The sequence below is a fragment of the Parasteatoda tepidariorum genome, chromosome 4, assembly GCF_982258835.1.
Source record: "Parasteatoda tepidariorum strain Cologne lab strain chromosome 4, Ptep-v5.0, whole genome shotgun sequence".
In the NCBI taxonomy this organism is placed as follows: domain Eukaryota; kingdom Metazoa; phylum Arthropoda; class Arachnida; order Araneae; family Theridiidae; genus Parasteatoda; species Parasteatoda tepidariorum.
The window spans coordinates 21,726,021-21,748,023 of NC_141758.1; the positions used below are offsets into that span (position 1 = coordinate 21,726,021).

Genomic DNA, 22,003 nt, shown 5'->3' on the forward strand with positions numbered 1-22,003 from the left:
TTTCAACTGGGGTGGGCATCGCACCCAGTGAAATATGAGGTATGGTTCCCCTCGCAGTTATAGCATTTGGCGGGAGAAGTTCTATCTTTTTCACATTGGTATGAATAGCGGAAATCTGCACACTTCATACATCTTGGCTGGTTTGTGCAGGAACGTTGAGTATGGCCGAAGCCCTGGCATCGGAAACACTGTGACGGCCGCCGGCCGCCACGGGACCTCTCGGTGCTTATGGGAATCTGCTTGATACTAGAGATGGAGTAGACTTTCTGCTGATTTGCCAGTGGAGTGATGATGAGAAAAAGGGGGAAGGGCCTATAAGCTCCGCCCACACTCTTCTTAAACTGGATAACTTTATGGGAATTGATATCTAATTTCTCTATTTCTAGAGAAATATCTTCGACTTTGAAATTATTTGGAAGCCTACGGATGAGAATTTTTGCTGACTTGGGTGGCTGCTCCTTGGGTTCAGATGGTGTAGTTGTAGTGGGCTCGGGCACTGGAGGGAAACTGGAGTAGAAGTGCTGTTAGCAGTCTTAGAAATGGTTCCTTGGGCTTGCTTCTTCTTCTTTTTTCTCCTCTTAGCTGGTGGTTCTCTATTGCTTTGGGTTTGGGGCTCTGTTTCTGAGCTGTTTTATATCAATGGCGTCTTTAGTGATGCACTGACTAGCAAACTTAGAGCAGAACTCCAAACGCTCTTCATCTGTTTCCAGCACTTGAAATTCATTACGGGGAGTGAGTTGCCGCGCGGGCCTTTCGGCTCGCCGCTTCCCACCCCGGGCGAAATGTTGTCGCACAGAGCTAGTTTCAACACAACCGCACTCTGCGAAGGCTTGAGTCGATGTTTTCTACCCCGTAACAATAGGTTTACGGACGTTTCTTATATACCTATCTCTTGGAACATGTGTCAATTTGACGCAAGGAACGAATACATAATTAGCTTTATGGATGTTTCTTATATACCTATCTCTAGGAACATGCTTTAATTTGACGCAGGAACGAATACATATAACACAAAAGGCAAAATTGCTCCAGACAGCAAATATATATTTTAAAGTGGTAGTTTATCAATTGTGATTTTTGGTTTAATGAATTCAATTTAGTAGATTTTTATCCACCTCTATTTCTAAATAATTCGTAGACTTATATAATTCACCACTTGCAAAATTTTATATGTAATATTATCCCCCCCCCCATTAATATTACCATGGATACTCCCAGAGAGGTGAAAAGTATTTTACCTAACTTTTAATCAGTTCACTCTTTTAATCAGATCACTCTTAATCAGTTCTCAATCTATTATTGATGTACTATCTCACATATAATAAGCCAGACACAGAGTATAAACTTGCGTCGACCAAAGCTTCTGCTACTTCTCTAGTATCTCTTGCTAACGACAGTACTACAGGCTCCTACGGGCACTACATCATGACGAAGGAGTGGAGTGTCCGCTTCGCGGACAAGTACTCCGTAAGAGAAATCAGTTTAAGTCTAATTTGCAAAATTTACTTAGTAGTTATTTACCGCTTACTCAAAATTTTGTCTGAATTACGATCGCGTCAAATTGACACGTATCCGTAGAGATAGGTTTACCACAAAGAGAATTTCAATATTTCAACGCTTTTGAAGGAAATAGACTTCAATATATATTTACCTCGATCAATGAATAGAAGTCACTACAAGACATAAAATAAAAATTGAAACGGATTTTGTTATTTTCCTTACAAAACTCGAAATGCGTCAGAATGACGCTACCCGTAAAACTAGTGTTACGGTGGTGACATTTGGCATACTCTTTATCTTTTATTTGAGGCTTGCGTAACTTATTTTTTTGAAGTGGTACATAATTGAAACGGAATTTTTTTTAAAAATAAATCGAATTTTTACTTAACTTTTAACAGTACTTAAAAACATGACTGTTTCTCTCTCTGATCTTTTTCATAATTGCTTTTATCATTTATATGAAGTAGTGGACGAAATTCTTTCAATTCTATTTATTAAAATATTTATGCATAAGCTTAGTTGCCATTCGAAAAGTATTTTCAAAAGCTACTGAAATTTCGTAATTGTTGGAGGGTAAGAAAATTATGAAATTTGAGATGTCGGCGTAATGATGTAAAAGTCATTGAATTGTCTACAAATTCCTTCTAAGGGTTTCTGAGAGAAGAATCTGACAAAAGAAAAGTAAAATCGAGTCTCTTTGACATCACCTTGTATAAAGGTGCCATATGCTCTGAAATAAATAATCGAAAAGTTTTTGTGGAGAAAATCCCGTCCCCGAGCATCAAAATGTGAAGGGAAAAATAATTCTGGAAAAATGGAACATTTTCCGCTATAATATTTGAACGGATAGTTGTAGAAACGTAAATCTGGATTTCTTTTGTCTTAAATTTTTATAATTGAAGCGTCTCTGACAAATAATAACAAATGAAAGGAAACAATTTGTTTCTCCATCCCCTTTCAATAAAAAAAAAAATAATAATAATAAAAAAAAATCTTTTTTTAACTCTTCCTTTTTTCCTCCCGTGAAAATGACGAGGTGAGGTTTCGCCCTCGATTTCTCGCTCCCGTGATATTTCCGGGCTGGAGAGTTCAGAAGTAACGCGCAATAATAATAAGACTAATTCATTTCGTTTGCCCGGAAAACATTTTATTTCTCATTTTACATACCAGATGGCAGTACCAGGATATTTTTAAGGTAATTGTAGATAGTTAGTTTATTTTAAACTAGATGTCAGCACTAATAAATTTTCAGAGATAAAAAAATAAGCACTTTTATGACCGTTTTCTTGAAAATTAACCGATCGTGAAGGGGTTAAGCGATGAAAGAAGTTACTTACAATTGATAAAAGGTAAAACTAAAATTCCATTAATAATGATTTTTTTTACAAAAAGTTAAACATGCAATGTGAAATTGAATAAAAAAAAGACAAAACATATTTTTGAAATAATAATGACTTATTTCTGACCTATCACTGTAGTTTTCAAAAGTAAGATCAGTGTACAAATATTTATATTGTTAATACATCATAGTTGACAGAACTATCATGTATTTGCAAAATGAATCATATTAATGAAATACTCGAGCTACCACTTTTTCTTTTTCCCTCAAAAAAAGACCCCATTCTTTTTAACCGAAACAAGGCTCAAATGGGTTAAACAAGGCTCAAAGTTTTATTGAGATTTTATCTCCAATTAAAAACCTAACTATAATTCAATATGTGCAATTATAAAAAAAATAATCATTCAAAAAGTATTCTACTTGAAAATAAAATATTTATTGTAAACGAATAATATGTATTTTCATCAAAATATTTTGCTGTTTAAGTATCAAGTTTCCCATTCTGGAACAGTGCTCTTTTTTCAAAACCGATAACTTAAATATTTAATTCTTAAAAATTATTTCAGACAAAAAGAAAATTAGTGTGTCATATTTATATTCATCAGTTAAAAAAGAGTTCGAGTCTGAAATGCGATTTCAAATTATTAAAAACTAAAGAGGTAGCTTACATTGAAGATAATCAGCTTAAGGTAAAAATATAATAAAACTTTTTCTCTTAAGGTACTTTTTCCATCTGTGCAGAAAGATAAATTTCCTCTCCTTGGGAAAGGAATTTGTTAAACAAGTATTTGGTTCAACACTCATTCGGTATTTTTTCCAATAAGTTTGCCTTTAACCGCTTAACGATCGGTAAATTATCAAGAAAACGGTCATAAAAGTTGCCTATTTTTGTTAATCCCTGAAAATTGATTAGTGCTGACATCTAGTTTAAAATAAACTAACTATCTACAATTACCTTAAAAATATCCTGGTACTGCCATCAGGTGCGTAAAATGAGAAATAAAGTGTTTTCCGGGCAAAAGAAATTAATTAGTCTTATTCTTATTGCACGTCACTACTGAATACTCCAGCCCGGAAATATCACGGGAGCGAGAAATAGAGGGCGAAATCTCAACCAGTCATTTTCACGGGAGCGAAAAGGAAGAGCGAATTGATAGCATCACAAACTTTTTAGGCCACACCCCTAACTGCCAGAATCTGGAATCTGGTCATTCTTTCTTGAGGTAAAGAATATTTGAGGCATTTCATAATGTGCCACAACACCAAAACATCATGGTTTACAAATTCCGCAGGTTTCTACTGTCAATAAACTACGGTCAGTAGAAATATATATTGTTTTGAAAACGCAAGAATTTTAAAAACTTGCTTCTAAAACAATGTTTTCTTTTCTTCTTTTTTTTTGCGGATAAAAAGAATGAAACTTAATTTCTGTTGCTAAACTTGAATGAAAGCTTTAGGTCGAATGTTCTAATAAACCTCTGTGATTGTAGCAAACGGAACTTAATTTAACAGTTGTTAAAATAGAATGGACCGTAATATTGGGAGCTATACTAAACAACATAGACATACTAAACAACATAAAAATTGAATAACAATCATACAATGTGTTTAGTATTTAGTTTGTGAAATACAATACGTGGTGAACTTTTGTGGAATACGTTTGTGATACGTTTGTGAAATACGTGGTTTTCTTTTATTTTCTGGACAAACCTGTTTTGCTTAGAATTTTAGGACATAGCCGACGAAGTTTTTAACATTATGGAATCGTCCTTCCCCTAGTCGCTTGTGAAGTTAACCAATCAATACTAGGTCTTACTATTCAAAGCAATGGTTGACTTTTCCTTTCCAGACTTCTTTGAAGACTTATTTTCTACATCTTCAGATGAATATTTTACCGCTGACGAAAAATGCTTTCTTCTTTCATATAGAGATAAAGCTAATAACTTGAGAGATACTACTTTTGGTGTCATATTGCATCATATGTTTTTTAATGTTATATATAATAAAGTCGATACCATTGATATTGTCCTAAAAATGATCAAGGAACTTAAATTGGATCTTTGGACTATGTTCCAGAATAAAGTTCCATGGGGAGGCGACTTTTCTAGTGGTAGTCTCCGAAGTAATCACGAAGCATTCATCAGAATAACAGAAGCAGGAGCCTCTAACAGAACAACAATAGAACACCACTATAATTGGGTCAACTTTAAATTGTAAGTTTTTATTTTGGTTACTTTTTTGCTTAAATTTTTTTTATCTTTTTTATGTTTTACCCTTTATTAAAATAATTAGTGTCATTATCTAAATTTAGTTTTACGATTTTAAGATTGAAAAATATTTTTTTTTACTTTGATCGGTAATAATTGAATATAATAATTTTAAAATAAATGTACAGCTAATGCAACTTTCGAATCTTGTTAAAGCTGTAATTAGTGAAAATTCTTTATATTTAAATTCGAAAACGCCCACTCCATAACATTAGGGTGCAGTGCTCATTAGAATGTAGTGCATTTGCTCATTAATTTTAGTTTATTATCATTGTTTTTAGAATATCTCTGATTCCTCAATATATTTTGGAGCAAGCAATTCTCAATAATTGATAGCAGACACTTGCATCCTTATAACTGTTTTACCCAATTATATATTTTTTTTTTTTTTTTTTTATCGAAGTAACATTATACTTTAGGAGACAAAATTCCATATTTTCATATTCATTTTTTGGTTTAACTTTATTTATTCCCGAGTAATTTTTTTTACACACTCTCTTTATAGATGCATAGTAGGTATAGTTTTTTTAAAACTTCTTTGTCTTTCTTTCACCCGATTATTTTAACTTAGAATAATCATTTTTGTATTCTATCAAACAAAATTCATAATTTTCAGGTTTCTTTTTTTCTTCTTTTTTTAAATATTTTATAGATGTATTGTAGAGATTTTTTTAAGCTCTTTTTTTTACCCAGTTGTTTTAATTCAAAATAATATTTTTTATTTTGTCATTCTCAATTTTCAGATTTCTTTTTTTTCTTCTTTTTTTTTTTAAATATTTAATAGATGTATTGTAGAGATTTTTTAAGCTCTTTTTTCTTTTCCCAGTTGTTTTAATTCAAAATAATATTTTTTACTTCTTCATTCATAATTTTCAGATTTCTTTTTTTTTTTTAAATATTTAATAGATGTATTGTAGAGATTTTTTAAGCTCTTTTTTCTCTTCCCAGTTGTTTTAATCCAAAATAATATTTTTTACTTCTTCATTCATAATTTTCAGATTTCTTTTTTTTAAAAATATTTAATAACGTATTGTAGAGATTTTTTTAAGCTCCTTTTTCTTTACCCATTTGTTCTTTATCAAAACAATATTTTTTATTTTATCTTTCATAATTTTCAGATTTCTTTTTTTTCCCTTTTTTTATATTTAATCGATGTATTGTAGTGATTTTTTAAGCTCTTTTTTCTTTACCCAGTTGTTTTATTTCAAAATAATATCTTTTATTTTTTCATTCATAATTTTCAGACTTCATTTTTTCTTCATCTTTTTTTACATTTAATAGACTTATTGTAGAGGTTTTTTTAAGCTCTTTTATCTTTTCTTTACCCATTTGTTTTAATTCAAAATAATATTTTTTATTTTATCATTCAAAATTTTCCGATTTTTTTTTAAATAACTTAATGAATGCATTGTACAGATTAATTGCTAAACTTCCTTCTCTTTATTTTAACCATTAGTATTAATTCAGGATTATAATTTTGCATTTTATCAAACAAAATTCATATATTTTTTTTTTCTATTTTTTGTACTTAATGCTTTGCCTTGGTTCTTTTTTATGCTATTTCTTTTACTTTGTATCTTTTGTATTATTACAATTTTATATATTTTTTCAGTCACTTATTTTCTACTTATACATAAATGTATGGTAGATTTTAATTATGAGCTTCCTTATCTTTTGTACCTAATTTTTTTCAGATCGAAATGATATTTCTTGTATTTTATCAAACAAAATTTCTAATTTTCTGAATTTCTTTGTCAATATTTGTTTCTTAATTTCTGATTCTCTTCTTATTATCTCGCATTACCTCTAAATGTCTTTCTCGTAGATGTCTTTCTCATGCAATATCATTCCTTTATCTATTTGTTTTAATTCAGAGAAATATATATATATTTTTTTAGCAAGTAAAATTCATTAGTTTCAGGCCTTTTTGCGCTAATTTTTTATTTTGTGCCTTTTTTTTTGCATCTTTTATAAGCGATTTTACGTGTTGTATATTCATCTATAGCTAATGCAAGTGCTTCACATTTATTGTTTGGCGTCTTGGGGCCATTGTTTTTTTTTTTTTTAATTTTTCAGGAGATTCATTTTTCTTTTACTGTCCATTTCCTTTAATTTAAAATAATAATTTTGAACTTTATCAAACGAAATCGGTAATTTTTAGATTTTTTTCCTGTTATTATATTTTTTCTACAATTATTGTAGCAGTTCTGTTTATGCCTAAAATATTGTTTAAATGCAAGTTAATATTTTTACTTTCTGTGAAAAATTATTTAACGGCCGTTTTTTAAGAAAAAAATAGTCACATTGAGTTAAAAAATCCAGGAAATAAACTGATGGATTCTGCACAAAAGTTTAACATCGTTGAAAATTTTTATCTAATCTAAAATGCTTTTCTTAAATTATGTATCGAAACAATGCACGCGATTGTAACTGATTTTTGATTTCAAGTTATTGACAAGATTTTTACGCAGTTCTTGAGTTTTATTTCACTGAATATATAGATAGTTGGGCTTTACATATAATTTTTTTTTTTTTTTGAAAGGAGCGGTTTTACTTTATATTTTATATCGGGATTTTATATTTTATGTCAGATTTTTTAAGCATTGTGTAAAATGTATAATTTATGGTTTCGAAAATATTGTCCACATGTTTCCCATTACAAAGTTAATTTAAAATTTAACTAACATAAAACACATATTCTACATATCAAACCCAAATTGCCGCTGTGAGTGTAGATTTTCAATTTTAAGTGTAGATTTTCAATTGACTAATTTTAATTGCTTTTTTGAACCGTGTAATTTATTTTAAATGGAATATACAGTTATTGTTTTATATTTTACTCAAAGAACATTAAGGGTTCAAAAATAAAATAAAAACTGGACAAACAATTCTTTATATAACTTTATAAAAGATAAGTAAATTATCTTTATAGCCAAAAAATAATACGAGCATGCTTCTGATAATTAATAAATTTTAATTTGTTATAAAGTAGCCAAATTTTGCAGCGATGTCGAATCATTATCTCATTCCAACAGAAGCGATTGCTTTAGAGAGACCAATTTTTAATGTAGAACGATTGTATAGAGACCAGACGGGCGATTTCAAACAGTTGTTTTCTTGCTTAAACAACTTTAAATTAGCGGTTCCTTTGCTTGATATTGTAAAAAGGTAAAAAAAAGAAATAATGATAATTGCGTACACCAGAAAATATACTATTAAGTATTTTACAATTAGTGTGGAAAAAACTAGCAAAAAGTGAAGCCAAAATTTAAAAAGGGATTAGTTAATTTCTATTCTGTGATGCAATTACTTTGTCCGAGTTTTTTGCTGCATCCGGTAAATTTCTCAATTCGTCCAGCATTGATTTTTGATATTATAGTGAAGCGAGTGTGATAACAGTTTTGTCGTATACATAGAGAGTATGGTTGAACTGTTGTTTTATCACTTTAATACAAGATAGACTCATTCAGAAGGTTAGCAAATATTTATTCACCATAGCTGTTCTATTTTTCATCCAGACTGTTGCCATGCAACATACAAGAAATGATTTATAATCATCTTGCTTAATCGATTTCTTGTATGTTGCATGGCAACATTCTGGATGAAAAATAGAACAGCTATGGTGAATAAATATTTGCTAACCTTCTGAATGAGTCTATCTTGTATTAAAGTGATAAAACAACAGTTCAATGGTGAATCGGACGTGATTTCTAATATCTTATCGGCAATGTCGGCTGCTTTTTCTAAAGATAAATCTGAAACGGCTACTAAATTGTTTGCACTGATGTCGGCAAACGCTGCAAAAATAGTTCTAACATAAACTTTTTAGGGACTTATAATGTTTTTGCATGACGTTTCATAATCCTTAATTGTTCGGAAGGCTTCCTATTACCCAGTTCTTCACCAGACAAAAATTGGCGAATTTCTTGTTGCGATGATTCGCCTGATCTAACAATTAATTCTGTTTTTAAACTAGTGTAAGGATCTGTAGCATCAGGATTCATTAAAATATTGGCTAGTTCTTATCACGTCCGGAGGTCACCAATGATCGGAATTAATTATCGACTATTTCAACCTTCATTTATCAAAAGGTACCTCGAGATACAGTCGTGTTAACTTGTCTTATATATACTAGTGATTTGGTATTTAATACTTTCAGTGGTAGTTACGCCACATGGTACAAAATATTTCAAATTTGACTACACATTAAAAAATTTCTATCTAACTATCATTCTATATGTAAAAAAAAAGTAAGGGTCGCTGCTGTGAAAACCCCAGAGCCTTTTAAACCACAGAAGGTCAAGATTTGTGTTGCCAAGACTTTTTTAACCTAATTATAATAAAAATAATAAGCACCTTTAATAAAAATAAGAAGCACCTTTAGTATTTTAACATGATAAGCAGGCTTAGGACATTTTCCGGCACAGTGTAAAAGATCGTGCCAATTAAGGAAATACCCAACAAGAACTTGAAATCCCTAATATCGATTATTGTTGCACTGAATTAAGGAATAACAAGAGTAATATAAATAATGCACTGAAATAAAGGGTTTAATTAGCGATTTTATTATTATTTATGTTAATTTATAAACTGAAAAATATGTGTATAATATTTATGATAATAATTTTAAATTTTCAAAAATGTATTTTTCAAAATAATATTCAATATTTTTATACTGCACTGAATTAAGGAATAACAAGAGTAATATAAATAATGCACTGAAATAAAGGGTTTAATTAGCGATTTTATTATTATTTATGTTAATTTATAAACTGAAAAATATGTGTATAATATTTATGATAATAATTTTAAATTTTCAAAAATGTATTTTTCAAAATAATATTCAATATTTTTATAAGTGCGATTCTTATAATATATATATCTTATATATAATATATACGATTTCGAATTTTTTCAACCGGTAAATTTAGTAAAAATTATGGAATTGTCGAGATAACTTTTTTTCAAATTCTATAAAAAGATTCTGCGAATATTTTTTTTTTCCTTCAAGAAATATTCAATTTTTCTCCTGTCCTCAAATTACTTGTATAATTATCTCCTTTACGTAAAAAGCCAACAACTGTTTTCTTCTCTTAATTAATAGAAAATCTACATTTTGTTTTTATATTGAAAATGGGGAAATAATTTTTTTTAATATTTAATTTTTAAAGGAAACTAAATATTGCATTTATTTTAAGCTATAAAACAAATAAGATCGAAGCCAAATTTTTTTTTATAGAAATATTTTTAATATTTTGGTGGACTTTCCGAGGAAACAGTTTGTAAAAACTGCACTCTTAGTTGTAAATGCATATTCGACTTTTGCCATTTTAGAAAAATGCCAGATTTTTTTATTGTAATAAAAAAAAATTCCTATTTAAGAGTTATTTCATAATATTTTCAAGCATTTTCGCTCAAATTATTTAATAAAACTTGAAATAAACTAAATATGGAATTAATTTAGATATTTTTCATTTATTTATTTATTTTTTTCAATGACAGGCACTGAATTTGAATCTTTGCCTATGAAGATGCCAGAATTGTTGCTGATTTCGCGTTACCCAGTGGGCACCTGTGAACCAAAGTCACGGAGGCGAGCAACATTGCCCTCGCCAAACGGCCACAAACCCGTTTATAGGGTGGGCCACATTCACACATCACACACAATCATTAGGATAAATTCGGGAATTCAGAAGAGATCAAATAATATTTTAGTACCTATATTATACTTTTCACTGACATTGATTTATTTCTATGTAACTTTAAATGACATTTATATTTTATGATTCTGAAATAGATAATTTTAATTATAATTGCTTGTTGATCATAAAACTAAGTTATTTAAAATTTCTCAAATTTTGAGGATTAGAAAAAAAGTTTAAAAAAAAGTAAAAAAATATGTCAAAAAACTATTCTATGCATTAAATTCCATTAAAAATTAATTTTTCGCAAAAATTTAGAGCTTAAGATTAAATATTGTACTGCTGTTTTAATCGAATAACCCCTTTAATTGCATAGATTTGGCTATATGTAATTGTGACTTCTACTAATTTTTTTTAGAATTCTTGAACAAAATGAAATGTAGATAAACTGCATAAGTGGTCTTAAAATTATGTTATGAAAAAGAAAATTATTAAAGGTTGAGAAATCCTCAATCACAGCATACGTGATATGAAAATATTTAAAAGCAATTCCTTTTAAAAAAATTTTAAAAGTGTTCGCTTTTCCTTCAGTTCGATACCATTTTGTTTCACTTACAATGAGAAAATTGTATTTTAATTGTTTAATTATGTTGTAATGAATCGGGAGAATTTTTTACGAATTTTAATCACCTTTATTTTACCTAAAATATTTTAACTTTCGACTGAAATTTTAAAACTCACGAAGAGCGGTGTTTTCGGAAAACACTGTTTTGGATGCTTTCAAAATATAGATAGAACAGTTATGTTCCGAGAAAAGCGGTTTAACAACTATTTCCCTTCTATTTCAAGTGCTAAATTAGTGTTATAAGAAGCTAATAAAATAAAATTTATTTTTTAAAATATTTTTTTTTTTGCAATATGTAACTTACCGTACAAAGATACCATATTTATAAAAATCTCAATTTTGAATGTTTTGTCACTTGCGTTGATTTTTAACTTGCAAGGAAGTATGCTTTCTAGCAGTTCTTTCTCCCTTTCAAAAAACTTCAGTTGGAAAATGTTAGTACTGTTAAATAAATTTCAGATTCTGCAGTTTACAGTTAATAATTATCGTAGTTTCCTCTATTTTCTTTAAACATTTTATTTAGCTATACATTTATACAACATAAATTCGAATTAGCTCCATCGTCATTTGACCCAACAGCTCTTTCTCTCAAACTGTTAAAATGGAAAAAAAGGTGGGGTCGAGCAGGTGAGGTAGTCAAAGATGGGAAAATAATTTTGTATTTTATCCAAAGGGGAAACACATGAAGGAAAAGAGTGTGTTGAAGATGATGTTAAGGATTTTTTTAACTGCTTTGGAACACTAAAAAGTGTGATGTAAAGCAGTATCTATTGAGGAACCGTTTATTTATTTATTTTCCGTTTCACGTGCTCGATAACATGTTCAACGTAACATAAGCGAAATAATTAGCATTATTATTTTACGCAAATTCATTCACAGTTTTTATTTCTGATGTTTCTTTTGTTTTTCTTTTCTTTTAATAAATCTTGACATTATTTTTTTAACTTTTTTCCCTTCACTTATAAACATTGCGTGATTCTCAAGTTGAAACATAATACAAGAAGTCTATATTACTTTGATAACAATAATATATTTAACAATAATAACATAGAAAATGCTTTTGTCTGAATTAATTATGGTTAAAAAATAAATAAATGTATTGATATTTAGTATGAAAATATGCAGAATTTTAATTTATTTGATTTTTGTGCATTAAGATAAATATAAAAAAGAAGAAAAGAAGAAAAAAACTTGCAGTTTCAAGAAATTAGTTCGAACATCCTTTATCTATTTAAAAAATAGTTTGTTATTTAAAAATGTTATTCATCTATTTCGAAAATAGTTTGTTTTTCATTTTTCTCAATACTTTAATGCATTATTGTTCCGCATAAAATTATATTTTAATAATTTACAATAACACAATTATTAGTTGAAATGGTGTACTGTTTACTAAACAACAAATAATAACAGAAGCAATGATTTATCAAGTTTCTATTAAAAAACCCGAGTTATTTCGGGTTTTCTTAAAATTGGTAGATTTTAATATAGCTTCTTGCTTCTAACATCAAAGTTGAAAGTTCAGTCCTATTTGTCACTTGTTTTGTTGAAATGTAACCATTTTTGGAGGAAAGCTTGAGATTGCTAGGCTATTAGGTTTATTTTTTTTAACGATAAACAGATTGTTACGCAAAAGTTTTAAATTATTTAATCAGAAGTCCAATTCCAATTTTTGCAACTTTCGTTTGCAATAAATTCATTTAAATGTTTTTTTGTTTTTTTCTTCTTTCCCCAAACAGATTGTATAGTAATGTTGTATAAAGTTAATTCATATTAAAAATTTTGAAAATTTTATAGCAAATTAATTTCAAATTTTAAGTTGAAATGTTTTCCTTTTGAGCTTACCACCTTGATCAAATTCCAATTTTTGCAACTTTCGTTTGCAATAAATTTTTTTTATATTCGATTTTCGGTATGTCCATCAGTGCTTCCTGCGATTTTCACTTTGATGAGCGCCATTCACTTGCCTGATGTCTGGATTGCGTGTCGTACTCATAAACCCACGTCTCGTCTCCAGTAATGATCCTTTTGAGGAATATGGGATCGAATTCAGCCTCGCAAATCATGTGTTTTGCGACGTCAACACGGTCTTTTTTTTTGCATAAAATTCAGGTCTTTTGGCACCAACTTTTGCTGCCACACAACGGAAACCCAAATCACTAACCAAAATGTCTCGGACGGATCCATAGGCAATGTTCAAGCCCTCCGCTATCTCTCTGATGATTAATTTGCGGTTATTGACTAACATTTCTTTTACTTTATCAATGTTTTCGTCGGTTTTCGATGTTGATGGTCTGCCACTACGTTCATCATCCTCGATTGATTCACGACCACTTTAGAATCGCTCGTGCCACTGGTAAAAAACCGTTTTCTTTAGAGAATCGCTGCCGAAACACTTTTCCAACATTTCCAACGTTCGAGCACCATTAAATCCGTTTTTTTACGCAAAATTTAATACAAGTTCATTGTTGCAAATTTAAATCCATTTCTAAAATTGTAAGAAATCGCCAACACACACAGAGATAGATGGCTACGTAACTTTTGCAAATGTCCAGCTATGACGCTAAGATTTAGAAGGAATATCAACAACAGATGTACCAACTTAACAAAAAAAAAAAAAAACAGAACTCAAATCGGAACGATAGTAGCGCCACCCGGGGGTTATTCCGGGAACTTTTTGATCAAGGTGGTATTACGTAAATAAATAAATATAACTTATTTACTGATTAATAATTACATAATGATTAAGTTACTAAAGTTTTTAATATGTTTTTCAGAAACTTTACATATTAATGTAATGATACGGGATTTTTTTATATAAGAAATGAAATCCACTTTTAATTTTTGGTTTTCAATTTAGAATAATAGTGAAAATAAACTCATAATAATATTCGAAAAAAACTTCAAGAAAGGTTAGTAATTAACTATTACAACTAAATAACTTAAAAAAAATAATAAAAAAATAATTTTTAGATATTTATTTATAGATACCCAGAGATTATTTTACCCACAAGTTTTCGTTCTTCAAACTCTTTTTTTTTATTTATTAGGAAATAATTAATTTAAATTTATGCATTTAACTGTGCCACTCGCAGAGAAATATACGAAACCTAATTAAATTGTAATGCAATCATAAAAAACTGATTACTAATTAGTTCCATAGTTATGATTAAAATATGCATTTTAGCCATCATGGCTCAGGGCATAGAGCGTTCGATTTCCAATGAGGTGAACCAGGTTCGAATCACGGCTATGGCTGGTCTATACGAATTCCACATCCAACTTGCACCGACCACAATGCTGAAGTGAAATATCCTCAGTGATAGACTGATCATGAGTTTGAGTCCCCTTGCAGTCAGGCTGACTGTGGGAGGTTCTCGTGGTTTTAATCTTCATGTAGTTCCATCAAAATGTCCTCCACGAAGGCAAATTTCCCCCTATACTTGATCCAGGAGTTCCCTTGTCTTCTGGATTAGGTTCAAAATTACAAGGCGTTGAGCATTAGTAGTCGTAAACCCAAAAATTTGGTTGGCTATTCAACGACGGTTATAATAATATATATATATATATATATATATATATATATATATATATATATATATATATATATATATATATATATATATATATATATATATATATATATATATATATATATATATATATATATATATATATATATATATATAATAAATAAATAAATACAAGAAAACACGAAGAAAGTTAAGAAAGTTCATTTATTGCGCTTAAGCTGCAAGTAAACAGAACTCATTAGATAAGTTCAAAATGAAGAATAAAACAAAGAAAAATAATAGACATATGAAAAAAAGGGGGGGGGGGAAATAATAAGTAAAAAAATAACAAACAGTTTATTTAAAAAAAAAATGAAATGTTAATTAAAAAACCGGAAAAAAAGATATAATCTTTTCTTCAGCCCACACGATTATATCAGCAAAACAGAGTGCTTAAAATTTAATTTATAAATTATATCTTATGATCTGCTTAAAATTCAATAACTTTTTTTTCTTTTTGTTGACAGCCCCAATTTTGGCAATGAATATATGTATTATAACTATCTTAGAAATTAATACTAAATCAACCTTGATTTTAAAAAAGGCTTAATTTTTTTCTTTTAATATTTGCTTGATAGTTAATGTCTTCTTTAACACTAGAAAGACGGAAAATTAGTATATACCTATATTGCCCAAAGGCAGTCAAAATGACTGAATTGTGAATGCGTAAATAAATTTGTTTAAAATTAATTTTTAAAATTTTTTATATTATTTACAGTCGTATCACAAGTTATTAGTAAATATTAACAATAGAAAAAATTATATTTCGTACAAAAAGTCACAAAATTCTTAGAAATCGTGTCATTATGTACATCATTGTTTTTCTAATTGAAATTAAAAGCAGTCAAAATGACTTCTTAGGCAATCTAGTGTTGAAGACTTTCTTCCATTTTTCTCCCTTGGTTTGATAGAAACAAGTTCCTGCTAGTTTTTTTTTTTTTTTTTTTTTTTTTTTTGTCATAATGAAAAAAAATGCCATGACTGATGATAGGTATAATTAAATATGTCCTTATCAGGGTTGGCAAGGTTTAGGACAGAATGGATTAATCCACGGTTTAAACCGTCCTGTCCAAAACCCCTTTGTCCAAAACTGTCTTAAACTGTCCAAAACCCTTTTACTCAAATTATGTCACAATTTTATCTGAACAATATTTAAGAGGTAAAATAAACATAGAACTAATAACATATTGATAATTAAATATACTAGAGAATAATTATTTTTATAAGTATAATGTTTTATTAATATTGTTTGACTCTTCAATTTAAACAAAGGAAGATTAATCAGTAATCAAGTTCAATTGGTCCTCTCATTCAATAGTACATAACTGAAGTTTGGCCTTGCCATACAGGTTAAAATATTAGGGACTAAGTGCTTGGTTCGTCATAAACAGGTTTATTTATCTATAGTACTATTCAAGAATACTTTTATTTCATTCATGTTCAATTCTTTTAGCATAGTGGTGATACATCACCAGTGTCAGTAACTGAAACTGATGTTATACCCTTCAAAACTGTTAATACATTTTTCAGTTATTTTTTATTTTCAATTTAAACTAATATATTTATATTTAAAAACAATTTTTTTTAAATAGATGTCTTTTTTATCATCCTGTAATGAAGAAATTATAAAAATTTTAAAAAAAAATATTGTGAAAAATAAGAGGTTAATTTTTGAACAAATTTAGTATTTTTTTTAAGAAAAATTATTTTTTAATATTGCCATATTTATCCTTATGCAAAATATTATTTATCAGTATTAAAAGCATATTTATATTTAAAGGATTAGGTATTCACTTTTGTTGTTCACTGAATTGTGGAGCTTCAAAAATTATAAACCTTTTCCTACTATATTATATTATTTTCTTTTGATAAATTACAGTAAATTGTATAAAAAATATCAAATATTTATTGATACATGTAATTATTATGTGTACAATGGTTACACCTATAGAATTTTTACCTTTTACCAAAGTTCAAGGCTTTGGACACTTTAAGACAGTTTAGGACAGTATTACCCAGTTTAGGACAGTTTTACCCAGTTTAGGACAGTAAAACCCAGTTTAGGACAGTAAAACCCAGTTTAAGACAGTAAAACCCACGTGTCTTGTCCAAAACCAGTTTAGGACATCCAAAACCCCAACCCTGGTCCTTATATTTATTAAGAAGAAAAAGTTTTTAATTTCATAATTGAATAAACAAATTGCACTAACTTATTCCTGGCTTTACTACTTTTGAAAAGAGATAATTGTTTTATACACAATGCTGGGAGTAATTCCAATATTTTCTGAATAAATTAATTTTATTTTGAATAAACTCTTGGAAAATTTGTAACTAAATTCCAGAGAGTTTTTTTTTAAATGACTTTAATAAATTAACAATATTTTTAAATTTACTTATAAAATTTTTTATTATTAAATTGATGTGAAAAAATTTTATTCTTAAATTGATAATTTTCAACATGTTTCTTTAGTTTGAAAACACGGGCTCTTGTTTATTGTCCTTGTCAAATGGGGGATTTATTTTTCAAATCTTCAGTTTGTTTCTTTAATTAAATCAAATATAGGCTAATTAAAAATTGTGAGAATAGAGAAATTAATACTTGAATATTAAATGTAATAATATATATGGGTCATTCTCACGAAAACTGTCATTTTTCAGTTCATAAAATCCCGAAAAAGTAAAGTGAATAAAAAGCTCTGAAACTTTTTATATTAATAGAAATATGTAATGGCATTATAAAGAAAATATATATCCTATAAAATATACTCAATATTTAAATTAATTAATTTTTAAATAATTAATTTATAATTAATTAATTTATAATAATTAATAATTAATTAATTAATTTAATAAATAAATTAATTAATTTAATAAATAAATTAATTAATTTAATAAATTAATTTATTAATTTTTTCATTTATTTTTCAAATTAATTAATAAGTAAATTAATTATTTTCACTATTTAAAAAGTGAGGGAATGACACTAATAGTGAGGGAATGATATTTTATTTTAATACATGTTTTTATCTAAGTTACATCTACCTAAAGTTTGAAAATGATAACATACTAAGTATATCTAATATTTACTATAATTTACTCTTATATATTTAATAGTTTTTACAGGTTTGGGAAATAAAATTGGCTGGCACGATTGAACAAAAAAAAATATAATAATATACTCATCTTGAATCATTCCCTCACTTCAGCGTCATTCCCTCACTTTATACACTAGTGAGGGAATGACGAATTCAATAAAATTTAAAAATAACAGTTAGGCCTAATTAATTTCTGAAGTCAATCACATACAATTATATTCATACAAGAAAGCAACATATAATTATCCACTTTCTCGATGAAGTTGTATTTTATTTTACTCTAAAAAATGACACGAGGGAATGACAAATGTAAAAAATTTTACTTGGTTTGATTCATTCAAATTTATTCCACAGCAAGGCTTCTTTAAGTTGAAGATGGAAACATACTGCAATTTTGTTCTATGATGCCAGTTGTTAACTTCTGAAGTTTTTCTTAAAATATTTTTATTCTAAGAAGATTGCAGGTGATAAGAACATTGTTGTGAGGGAATGACGTGAAACACTGGGGACAAAGTTTAAAATAGTGCTGTGTTAATATTTTTATCAGAAATTAAATTTAAAATTGATTTTCTGAATTCTATATTTTAGTATTCTGAAATAAAAAACACCAATTTGTAAAAAAAAATTTTTTATTTCAGTAACAATTTTTTTCTTTTTCTAAATCAGCAGTGGGGACGAGTGAGGGAATGACATATTGGTATATTTTAATTACCTAAAATAAATAAAAAATAAAAATTGATAATTTTATTTTTATCCTTTTGTTAGCTTGCATTCTGAAGGACACTTTCCCTGAATTTTTTTTTTTTTCGTAAGCTGTAAAACAAACATAAAATATACTGGGGACATGAAAATGACTGTTATTGTGAGAATGACCCATATATATTATATATATATATATATATATATATATATATATATATATATATATATATATATATATATATATATATATATATATATATATATATATATATATATATATATATATATATATATATATATAAACTGATTTATCTAGAAATTGAATTCGTGATTGAAAAATTTAAAATAAATTGATACAATATTTTTAATGTTAGCGGATTCAATATAAAATATTATTTTGAACGTTAAAATTAATAAAATATAACATTTTCAAAAATAAATTTCTTACTTGTATATTTTTGGAACTGCTTCAAGTAAACTTAGTCTCGCACGTGTTCTTCAATTTGTTGTTAAAATTTTTTGGTGGAATTTCATCGAAATCAGGAGCATGTGTACTCATTTCTTTCGAATTTTTTAAGAAGTCATGTATGATGGCACGTCATGTAAGTTTGTTCAATCCGCATTCAATTCATTTCGCATCCGACTACCGTGAATGACTTCATATATTGTATGATTAAATAGCTATTCAGCCCTGAATACATTTTGTTTAAATGATCGAATTTTCACGAACTAAGTAAAGTGTCTAACTTAATGGTTTAAAGGCCAAACAATAAATAACCTAACTAATTACTGCTAACAATTAGTTAAGTTTCAGAATCAGACACAAAAATATCTTTTTCTCTAGATATTACTTCCCAAAAGTCATAAAAGCCAATCATTTATGACTTCATGGACTGGTACCCCCTGATGAAGTCAGCTTCAGCTGTCATTATATTTCCCATTTTCTTCATAATTTTCACTGTTCCTTAAAATTGGCTTTTGGTAAATATATTTTTTAGATAGCGGTTACATCTCATATTTTGAGAGACAGAGATTTAAATTCGCAGAAAAAACGGTATGTTTATTCTGATGAAGTACGTTTTCGGGTCTGATTCTCTTAACTAAGATAATACGTAGATATTAGCATATTGGAGGTCAATGATTAGTACTGAGTTCGAGGAAAGAGGATCACTTTAACGAAAGTTATTCATGTTGTTATCCTGTACTATACAGTGAAGTAAACTAATCCCTCTGAATTACTTTTGGTTAAAAGGAGGGTTATTAAATAAGTTAAATACTATATCAATATTTTTCTTAGTTGAACTACAAGATCAGACACAAAAATAAATTGCTTCTGAACAAAAATACTTTTATTTCGGATTCTTGGCTTAGAAATACAGTGAGTAGTGTAATATATTGTCCTAACAGTTCAGTTGCTGAAATATCACGTTTTGAGATTTTTATTCTGTATCTAGATATTTTATGAAATTTTTGTTATTTTTTCCTATTTCTAAAAATTGAATGGGAGGCACTCCTGTCGAAACTATTGAGGCCGTATTTAAGGAATTCCTTTAAATTTCGACTATTCTTACTTTAAATAAGAATTCAGATCCACATGAAACGGAACCAACTATAATTTCGTGTTGGCAATCACTTTTAAAATGTATTGAAACAGAGTAACATTTTTTACACGCGATTCAAAAATTGAATTAGAATCTATTAATTTGCAAATTTTTTTTCTTCACTTTTTAGGCTTTTTGATAATAAAGAAGACTACGAGACGTGGGTGAAAAGTTTGTATGATATGTCTAAAAATCCTCTCAACTTCCGTGCAATTCAGGTTCTGGATCTTTATATGTATGGCCGTAAAACTGAATTTTATGAAACGGCCGTGCGAGTACTCTGGAGCTCTATCCCAGATGCCCTTCTGACCAAGACCGATATTTTTAGGCTTTTTGAGGGGATCAATCCTAGATACCATCAGAAGATAAATGACATATGGCAATGGTACTGCAATCTAGTAAATTATGAGGAAACTTCTGATAAGCGTCCAAGATCTCTGAAGCACCTTTCAAGATACATCATCAGAAACAGATTAAAAGGCAACTTTAAGTTGCCCGAAGGAGTAGAAGAACTGGGCGTTCCCGAACAAGTCCAGAAGTATTTACTTCTGAAAGATTTCTACAAGATATATTGAATACTTTAATTCGGAATCATTTTTTCAAAGTATTTTATAAAAGATATGAAGGACTAATCTCGAAAGGATTTGAATGTTTGAATTATTATTTCCATGTGTTATTGTTTCCTATGGACACAGTCTTCTTTGTGCTATGAGTTTCACTGTTGTACTTGAAATATTTTTTCTTCATGTTAATAAACAGTGTGTGATTGGTTTTTGTTTGCTATTGTCAAAGAATTTTTTTCATTTTATTGATTGTTCCTTTTATTTTTAGTTTGTTTGAAATATATATCTACATTTATGTGTTTCTAATTAAACGAAACAGAGAGAAAGCCAAATGTGCACTTTGTAACCATATCAAGTATCAAGGCAGACGCATCCAAACATAAAAATCGGCAAATCTAAGTTTGCTGCCCTACGACCTATCCATATTTTATGCGTAAGTAAAACACCATAATATAAAATGTGTATGTGCTATTCATGAAAATGTGAATTTACTATTGAAATCACAGTTGTTGGCCTAATAATTACATAGAATTACTAAATATGGCGACTTGCGAGAATTGACTTTTTTTATTTTATAACCGTCGTTGAACAGCCGACCCAAATTTGAGTTCTTGGCTACCAATGTTCAACTCCGTAGCCTTGCAATTTTGAAACCAATCCAAAAGACGAGGGAACTCCTCGATTAGTACCACCAGAGGTATTGATTTGTTTTGGAAATTTGGAGGACTTTGTGAGCCGGCATATTTAATGTAAACTAGTCACCATTTAAAACACTGGGATTCTCTTGATGTTGAAATAGATAGTTATGCATGGGTAAAAAGTTATAGGAAAAAATTGGGTAGTTAATTTTGTTTCACAAGTAACTAAAATTAAGAAAGAGAGAAAAACACAGCGTTCTACGCTGATGATACAGCGATTGCTACCAGATCGCTAAATCCAAATCAAGCCACTAAAAAAATTGAATGAATATATGCCAGCAATTGAAAACTGGTGCGCCAGGAATAAAATTGCTATTACCACAGACAAATCAAAGTTGATAAATATTAGAGGGAGAAAGAAAGAATAAACGCATTACGAATAATGTTACCCTCTTCTCCATT

At 28.6% G+C, this 22,003-nt stretch overlaps 1 protein-coding gene across 1 annotated transcript; it reads left to right on the forward strand.

Annotated features, from left to right (window-relative positions):
* Nucleotides 1-4,515: 4,515 nt before the first annotated feature.
* Nucleotides 4,516-21,119, forward strand: LOC147810791 (uncharacterized). Its single transcript, XM_087160746.1, has 2 exons — nucleotides 4,516-5,052; nucleotides 20,471-21,119. Exons 1-2 carry the CDS (start codon nucleotides 4,667-4,669, stop codon nucleotides 20,913-20,915), a joined length of 831 nt encoding a protein of 276 aa, XP_087016872.1. The 5' UTR covers nucleotides 4,516-4,666; the 3' UTR covers nucleotides 20,916-21,119.
* The last annotated feature ends 884 nt before the right edge of the window (nucleotides 21,120-22,003 follow it).

Excerpts from the sequence above, each read along its gene's own strand:
- LOC147810791 (XM_087160746.1), top strand. The coding sequence starts at position 4,667 with ATGGTTGACTTTTCCTTTCCAGACTTCTTTGAAGACTTATTTTCTACA. Across the intron at positions 5,053-20,470 it reads AATTGGGTCAACTTTAAATT|GCTTTTTGATAATAAAGAAG; the intron begins GTAAGTTTTTAT and ends TTCACTTTTTAG.